The 9,117-nt window shown below is 40.2% G+C and overlaps 1 protein-coding gene across 1 annotated transcript; it reads right to left on the reverse strand.

The window, feature by feature from the left end:
- Positions 1–449: 449 nt before the first annotated feature.
- Positions 450–4,343, reverse strand: LOC122921446. The gene is made up of 6 exons (XM_044271425.1): positions 4,310–4,343; positions 3,830–4,156; positions 1,500–1,802; positions 903–1,019; positions 727–770; positions 450–518 (listed from the first exon to the last, which is right to left on the reverse strand). Exons 1-6 carry the CDS (start codon positions 4,341–4,343, stop codon positions 450–452), a joined length of 894 nt encoding a protein of 297 aa, XP_044127360.1.
- Between the last annotated feature and the right edge of the window lie 4,774 nt (positions 4,344–9,117).

Consider the following 9,117-nt stretch of genomic DNA (forward strand, 5'->3'; position numbering starts at 1 on the left):
GGAAATGAATGGCCACATAGCATGATGTTCGCAAAGTTGTGATTGGGATGGCATAATTATAAAGACACTGTATGACACTCCTGTAGTGGTGCATTGGCTTAACGAGCACCAACACGAGCACATCATTGTGACTCTCCCTATGTTGACCTCTGTCCTCTATGCACCATAGACTTATGCCTCAACACTGGGGATTAGTAGAAAGAGAGGGATACGAGCAGTTAAGCCAGAAAAGAGGCAACACTCAGAACTGATTCAGTGTATTAATTGTCTCATCTTTATTTGGGTCACAACTAAAATGAAGGACGCCTCTACAGGGTCAAATATTTTTGTCAAAATGAATCCCAGTTGTCAAATTTCAAAATCAGTTGACTGATTCACATCGAAAGATCCGTTAATTTGCATATGCAAGAATAAATTTCATTAATTTGTGTATTTTTGCGTTCATAGATTTACTCTTCAGGTTGATTTTTAAATTTAGAAAATTGGTTTATATTCAGTTCTGAATAGACAATTTCATCCTAAAATAAAAAGGAAAAAAAGTTAGCTATCACGGGGTTCTACAATAACAAATACTTGGCTTTAGTGCACCTCACTGACTCTGGGCGTCTGTACAGTACATTTATTTCATGTCCAGAGAGCACTCTAGGTTTAAATTCTTTAAAATGGTACCAACTGAATTTGCTGTTTGTAAATGTGGCATAAATATAGTTGATATACTGTATTTACCTCCATCATATTATTCCTGGCCGTCAACTCTTGAGTTTTATTACCTGAAATATAAAAACCAGAAAAATATATTGACTGATTTGGAATAGGATATAAAATGTACAAAACTTGTAGACAGTGGGGGGACAACCGTTGTATAATCTTGTTTCAACACCCCTCAAATGTATAAGTATTACCTATGGGTTTGAGAGTCCTGATGAGATGAACAGACAACATGAACAGCAGTAAAGTCCCAGAAGTCACCACTGGTATCAGGAAGCTTTGACAGTTATAGGCATACCCATTGAGCTCATCTGTAAAATGGTAAGACATGAGATGTTGAAAATGAAACCTCATTTTTATATGTCCTATCTTCTTTGTTGGTAATCAGAATCTATGTGTCATCTATGCTCATAGGACTTTAGCCAAGGACATCAAGTGTCAGATAGGGTGCTATTCCTAACTATGTTCTCTCAAGAGCTCACCTAAGAGATCTTAACAATTTAACATGACATGAAAAAAAATTCTAATATAAAAACTTGCTTATCAATGGACAAATGTAATCTTCTATATGTAAAAGATTCTGGAATTTTGAATGATCTCAAACACATGACGGTCTTTAATACCATACTAGAGATAACCAAGACTAAGATGTTCTCTATTAAACAAATGCATCGTAAAAATTCATGACCTAAAGGGCAGCATAGAGGTCAACTCATGATCTTGTGTCCTGCCAAAAAGTACTATAGCTCCATAAGTGTCAATACCACCTTCCTTCTGGGATCCATTGCTACCTTTTTCGGGGATTTCCCAGTGGACACTGGTAGGAGATGAGTTTATCCAAACTTCACAAGTCATCTTCTCCCCATGACGCCAACTGTTCTTGGGAAGTGAAATGAAGTTCATCAAAGTCCATGTCCCATCTGATTCTTCTTTACAGATGATCCGGCCTTTGTAATATGTTCCTGAGATGTTCCAGTGCAGATGGACTGTATTATGGGCCACAAGTACTACACATGTGAGATCTAAAGAGCTGTTAGGATGCAGAGGGTAAAGATGACCAAGAATATGAATGGAGCTTCTGGAGGTGGAGTTGTCTGCAAATAAAGAAGGGAGGTATATAAGGTATATGGTATTTGTTCAATTAATCAAGACACAAAAATAAGGAGGGACATTTACTAAAGTGGTGTTGAAAAGTCTTGTTATTTTTTAGGCAAAATTTTCCACTTTTTCAACTTTATGCCACTTTTCTGAAATTATGAGAAAAGGAGTGTGGCAAGGGTGGGACAGCAGGGGCAGCAGATTGGTCTGTTCCATGACCAGCCGAAGGATGTGTCAGAATTATGAGAAGCATGCACTCTTACATAACCTTGAAGCATCCTTTGGCTGTGCAGAGGGAACCAGAAATAGCAAAAAAATGCTGGTCTTGATAAATGTCCTCCAAGCTTTGTAAATTAGGCAGTAACAAAGTAGTCAACATGCTTACAGTATATTGTCAAATGTTGCATTTTAAAGGGTTTTTCCGAGACTTATATACTGATGACTTATCCTTTGGATAGGTCATCAGTATATGATTGGTGGGGGCCTAACACCCAGGACCCCCGCTGATCAGCTGTTTGAAAAGGCAGCAGCACTTGGTCTTCTTTAAGCTTTTCCTAGGCCAAATGTCATCATGTTCATCAGTCACGTGGCCTGGGTGTAGCTCAGCCCCATTCAATTCAATAAGGCTGAGCTGTGAAAAAAATCACAAACACTATACTATGGTGCTGTGCTTGGTGAGCAGGGAGAAGGCCATGGCACGCACCAGTGTCTTCTCAAACTTCTCTCTGGTGTCAGACCCCCACCAATCAAATGCTGATGACCTATTGTCCCAGTATATAAGTCCCAGAAAACCCTTTAAACAAAGGGCCACCAAGTCTTATTTCTGTGACAACTAAGTATTAGGACGATGAAAGGAAAAAAAAAAAAAGGACTGCAAAGAGAATGTAGGTGAAGAAAAGAAAAGGAACAAGGAAGAGGAAATGAACAAAAGGTAAAAGATGAAGGCTGAGGAGGAACAGAAAAAGGAGACAAATTTTAGAAAAAGAAGGAGATGAGCAAATTATAGCAAAAAATAAAAAGGGAAAGGCTTTCAGAGAGTAATACATGTAAACCCGTAGGTGTGAAATTTGTACCATTTTTTGTGTTGTGCAACTGTAGACACACACTAATAAAGGCAGGTGGGTGAGAATGGTTGGTGCTGCCAATGTCGTCCAATCCTCACTTTGAGGGGTAGCCAACCCTCTGGAGGAGTATGAATACTGGAAATGAGAAAAAGGGGGGTACAGGCAAAGTTTAATCCTCAAATTTGTATCCCTGGCAAGGTTTCAGACTTGAAAGAGGAGTCTTGTACCTCCAAAATGCGTTGTCACCTTGGTTTCAAATAATTGAAGACATTGTATATATCATGCTGTGGTCGTGGTATTGTCCCAAGAGGTGTCGGAACAACGTAGGCTATACTTTTCCTGCACCCCCCTTTTCTCATCTCAAGAGGGAGAAAAAGGAGACAAAACAGGAGAAGAATGTGGAGCATATGAAGGGTGGAAAAAAAAGGATAGAAGCAGATGGAGAGGAAAAAAATATAACATGGAAGAAAAGATGAAGAATGAGAAGTATGAGAAACAGTAGAGAAGAGGTGGAGGTGATTGGAGAAGAAAAATAAGAAAGAAGACGAGAGAAGAAAAAAACTAAGAAAGTTTACGAAATGGAAGATGACCTCGATGCCCCAGTCTATAGACTAAAGCTAAAGGTTTAAACTAAAAACTAAAGACTTAAAGATAAAAATTCTTACTACATAAGAGTGTAATGTAAAAATGAATGCAAAACGATAACTGCACAAATACTATACATAGTATAGAGAAGGTTGAAGGAATAAGGATAAAGTCAAGATCTAACAAAAGAAGGAGACCTCCTCCTCAACACAGCTTATATATGGTTGAAGGTGGGACGCTCTGGAAATGAAAATTTTACTTAATCTTAACAGACCTAGTCTAATATTCAGAATATCCATCTAAATATCTATGAAGTGAATTACCCAGGTATTTTTCTTTTGCACATAGAAGAAAAGATAACAGAAAGATCTTACCTCCAACATTCAAATATGTCCCGTTGCCAAATTTTAGAGAGAACCTAGTATAATAATTCATACAGTAATAAACTCCAGAGTTAGTGATCTGTACATTATATATCTCCAGGCTGGCCGTGTAGTTCTCATTTTTACAGCCGTATTTGTGTGGATCATTATCTCTGGTGCATGACTTCACACGGACAAGGTCTTTGTTACTTTTCCGATACCACGAGAATTTTTGTACGATAGACTTTGCACTGGACACACACGTAATGACTGCCGTCCTATTAACCTCCACAGATACAATGTCCTGAGGCTGATACAAAACCATTTCACCAGTGATCCCTGTAAGAGAAGATGTCAGACATTTCAGAAGGTGCAACATAGATATTGAGTGATTGTAAAAATCACAAAGGTAATACGAGACAGGTATAATGAATATTATAAGAATATAACCTACAATAAAACGTTAGGTAATGATAAAGTCCCATCTCTTACCTTGTATAAGGAGAAGTATATAGACAACACCCATATCTGCTGCTCAGCACAGGGGTCCGGTACATACTGGATATTACTCTACATTATACTGGTATATACTCCCCATATGTGGCCATATATAGAAATGCACAGAGTTCTAGCTCCTCCCACGTCATCATGAAAGACACTACAAAACACAATCCCATCTCAAGAGGAGGTTAAAAAAATATACGCTTGTAACTAACCTAATTTTTAAAAGGTGAATGCATAGCTAAATATATACATTTGACCCAGACTGCAGAGACTACCCCCACTGAATTCTGGCCAACATACACATGCTGTGACAACCACTTCATTTCCATTATCAAAACATCTCTGAACTGAACATGAGCTTTTCACATGTCTAAAATTATTCTGGCTTACTTAGTGGTGGACATTTTTTGGGCTACTTTCCAAACCTTTGTTGAAGCAGCCTCCAACTAGAGTTGAGCGAACACCTGGATGTTCGGGTTTGAGAAGTTCGGCCGAACTTCCCGGAAATGTTCGGGTTCGGGATCCGAACTCGACCCGAACTTCGCCCCGAGCCCCATTGAAGTCAATGGGGACCCGAACTTTTCAGCACTAAAAAGGCTGTAAAACAGCCCAGGAAAGGGCTAGAGGGTTGCAAAGGGCAGCAAAATGTATGTAAATCCCCTGCAAACAAATGTGGATAGGGAAATGAATAAAAATAAAAATAAAATAAATAAAAATTAACCAATATCAATTGGAGAGAGGTCCCATTGCAGAGAATCAGGCTTCATGTCATAGCAGAGAATCAGGCTTAACGTCACCCACCACTGGAACAGTCCATTGTCAGATATTTAGGGCCAGAACCCAGACAGAGGAGAGAGGTCCCATTGCAGAGAATCAGGATTCATGTCACCCACCACTGGAACAGGCCACTGTCAGATATTTAGGCCCCGGCACCCAGACAGAGGAGAGAGGTCCCATTGCAGAGAATCAGGCTTCACGTCACCCACCATTGGAACAGGCCACTGTCAGATATTTAGGCCCCGGCACCCAGACAGAGGAGAGAGGTCCCGTAACAGAGAATCAGGATTCATGTCATAGCAGAGAATCAAGCTTCATGTCACCCACCACTGGAACAGGCCACTGTCAGATATTTAGGCCCCGGCACCCAGACAGAGGAGAGAGGTCCCATAGCTTGATGTCAACCATATGCCTGTCACTGCGTAAGCAAGCTCATCCCTACCTCCAAACAAGCAAAAATATCAAACATATCAGTGCATCTCATCTCACAGATGGAAATCTGAGCAGTAAAAAGAAAACCATTTTGATACCAAAAAGATGTGTTTTGGGGTCCAGTTAACACTGGAAGAACATAGGAAGTTAATCTGATTGTCCAGTATAGTGCATTCCAGAGAACGTGTGCAGGATGAGAAAAGTCTCAGAGATGGAAGTTTGAGGTTGAAATTATGGAGGATATTAGTCCCTTTTCATTGGCAGAACAGAAAGCATGGATGTTAGATAAAAATAAGGGAGGAGATATAGGGTAGTGCAGCACTATCGAGACCCTTCAGGCCGTTTCGTGAATGGATAGCGGGCCGTGCTGCTTGGTCACCACTCCATTCACTGCTATGGACTTGCAGTGAATGGAGAAAGCCAGACATATGCAGTGGGCTTTCTATTCACAATTTTTGAGAAAGGAGTGAATGACAAAGGTGGGACCCCCACCTATTGAAACATAGGATGTGTCGGCAGATAAGAACCATTTGGCCCATCTAGTCTGCCCAATATACTGAATACTATGGATAGCCCCTGGCCCCATCTTATATGAAGGATGGCCTTATGCCTATCCCATGCATGCTTAAACTCCTCCACTGTATTTGCAGCTACCACTTCGCAGGAAGGCTATTCCATGCATCCACTACTCTCTCAGTAAAGTAATACTTCCTGATATTACTTTTAAACCTTTGCCCCGCTAATTTAAAACTATGTCCTCTTGTAGCAGTTTTTCTTCTTTTAAATATTCTCTCCTCTTTTACCTTGTTGATTCCCTTTATGTATTTAGCAGTTTCTATCATATCCCCTCTGTCTCGTCTTTCTTCCAAGCTATACATGTTAAGGTCCTTTAATCTTTCCTGGTAAGTTTTATCCTGCAATCCATGTACTAGTTTAGTAGCTCTTCTCTGAACTCTCTCCAAAGTATCAATATCCTTCTGGAGATATGGTCTCCAGTACTGCGCCCAATACTCCAAATGAGGTCTCACTAGTGCTCTGTAGAGCAGCATGAGCACCTCCCTCTTTCTACTAGTAATGCCTAAGCACCCAAGCATTCTGCTAGCATCTCCTGCTGCTCTATGACATTGTCTGCCTACCTTTAAGTCTTCTGAAATAATGACCCCTAAATCCCTTTCCTCAGATACTGAGGTTAGGACTGTATCACTGATTGTATATTCTGCTCTTGGGTTTTTACCCCCCCCCCCCCCCCCGGTGCATTATCTTGCACTTATCAACATTAAATTGTAGTTGCCAGATTTTTGACCATTCCTCTAGTTTTCCTAAATCCTTTTCCATTTGGTGTATCCCTCCAGGAACATCAACCCTGTTACAAGTCTTTGTGTCATCAGCAAAAGGACACACCTTACCATTGAGGCCTTCTGCAATTTTGCTGATAAAGATATTAAACAATATGGGTCCCAGAACAGATCCCTGAGGTACCCCACTGGTAACAAGACCTTGGTCTGAATATACTCCATTGACTACAACCCTCTGTTGCCTGTCCCTCAGCCACTACCTAATCCATTCAACAATATGGGAGTCCAAGCCCAAAGACTGCACTTTATTGATAAGCCTTCTATGTGGGACAGTACCGAAAGCCTTACTAAAGTCTAGACAAGTGATGTCTACTGCACCTCCGCCATCTATTATTTTAGTCACCCAATCATAAAAATCAATAAGATTAGTTTGACATGATCTCCCTGAAGTAAACCCATGCTGTTTTTCATCTTTCAATCCATGGGATTTTAGATGTTCCACAATCCTCTCCTTAACCCTATCAAAATGGCATACCCTATCAAAATGCTATAAATCTTCAGATGGAACAACCCCATTAAATTGTGTCCTAAAGTAAGTGAGTGGCCAGTGCAGTGACAAGTCACAAGGTGGAGGCATCGGTGTAGTGGTGAGGCTGATAGATGAGCCTGGAGAGGGAAGAGTTTACTGAGAAGATTGATTAGTAATGAGGTACAGTAATCAAGACAAGAATGGATCAGGGCAACAATAAGGGTTCTGCTTAGAGATGAGCGAACCAAGTCGAGATTCGTTTTGGAAAGTTAAGAAAAAGAAATGAACGAAAAACAAAGAAAACATTTGGTTCTACACCACGGGCTTCAAATCTGCTCTGTGTACCGGTGTTACATCTCCGAGCGTTGCTGCTTTTTACACACATACAAGTAATATTATTTCTACCCATCAAGGTAAAGTAGGTTGGGTGTTCTTGTTTCTTCTTGACTTTTTAAAATTATTTTTCAAAAATAAAAGCAAAAAGGGAATGTAATGTTTAATTTAAACCCGTAGCATTTGGGTCACTTATCCCAATCATAGCAGCATACTCTGCTCAGCAAGGTCTGATGTGTTGTACAGCCTGCCCTGTCCTATGACTTGTGTGCCAGGAGAAGACACAGTAGACATACTCAGTAAGCATAGTATTGGGACAGGCTGTACAGCAGTCTCTGTAAGCGGAGTAAGTTAGTTCTGGTGTTTGAAGAGACAGTTAGTCACATCCTTTGCCCACTGCAGTCTGGTGTAAATGCAGTTATCTTTTAATACCTCCATACAAGGGCCAATTAACACGTGTACACCCATGACTACATATTGATACTACATAGTGTCTGAATAATAGTACCATACTGTAACTGAATAAAACACACTGTGTATAAACAATAGTATCACCATACAGTAACCATATATTTGTAGATATCAGGTCTACGTAGGTGCTTTGTAGACTGTATGTGTGATTAAATCACAGTTAAATAAAGTGGCTCACAGTTTTCTTTGGGGGTCATTCATATTTGCTTTTCTTCTCCATCTGTGGCAGACCACCATGATGACACCTGACAACCATGACTTGTCTACTGCATACACACCTTTGATTCCTCACTTTTCCATAATCCTTTCCACCTATTCCCACTCCTTATGCAAACTTTCCAATCTTCTCACGTCTTTAACATATAGATATAGCAATCGTCATCGTGATTCTTAAAAAGTTAACTAGCAATATCAAGAAACTATTCATTGACTATTTCAATTCCTTTCAATGGCTTTTGTGACATGATACCACATGCCGGTTTACCACTGCTCTGTCTGTACTACCTTGCTTCTTCCCCAATACTGTCTGCTGCTGTTGCCCCAGCTACCACCATATCTATAGTTATTCCCCCCCCCCCACAGAAAAAATTAGCCATGGTCATTGTGCCCCACAGAATAATAGAGCCCTCCACAGAAATACTACATCTCTTTTTGTCCTCAGAAAGTGTATCAACACAGTAATAGTGTCCCCTCAGATAAACTATACTTTTATGGAGAGTATTGTTATTATTCTCTTTTTTACACATATTCACACTAGGAACACAGAATTAGGCCTCCTGCACACAAACATTTTTTTTACGTTTCCGTTCCGTTTTTTTTTTTCCGTATACGGAACCATTCATTTCAATGGATCCGCAAAAAATACAAAAGGTACTCCGTATGCCTTCCGTTTCCGTTCAAACATAGAACATGTCCTATTAATGTCTGCATAACGGACAAGGATAGTACTATTAGGGGCC

The sequence above is a fragment of the Bufo gargarizans genome, chromosome 11, assembly GCF_014858855.1.
Source record: "Bufo gargarizans isolate SCDJY-AF-19 chromosome 11, ASM1485885v1, whole genome shotgun sequence".
Taxonomy (NCBI): domain Eukaryota; kingdom Metazoa; phylum Chordata; class Amphibia; order Anura; family Bufonidae; genus Bufo; species Bufo gargarizans.

What these genes read in the sequence shown, in the direction of transcription:
- LOC122921446 (XM_044271425.1), bottom strand. Translation starts at nt 4,343, where the DNA reads ATGGGTGTTGTCTATATACTTCTCCTTATACAAG. An exon ending in GACATATTTGAATGTTGGAG is followed by an intron (nt 1,803 to 3,829) that starts GTAAGATCTTTC and finishes CTTTATTTGCAG; the next exon opens with ACAACTCCACCTCCAGAAGC. An exon ending in CCAGGAATAATATGATGGAG is followed by an intron (nt 519 to 726) that starts GTAAATACAGTA and finishes TTTTTATTTTAG; the next exon opens with GATGAAATTGTCTATTCAGA.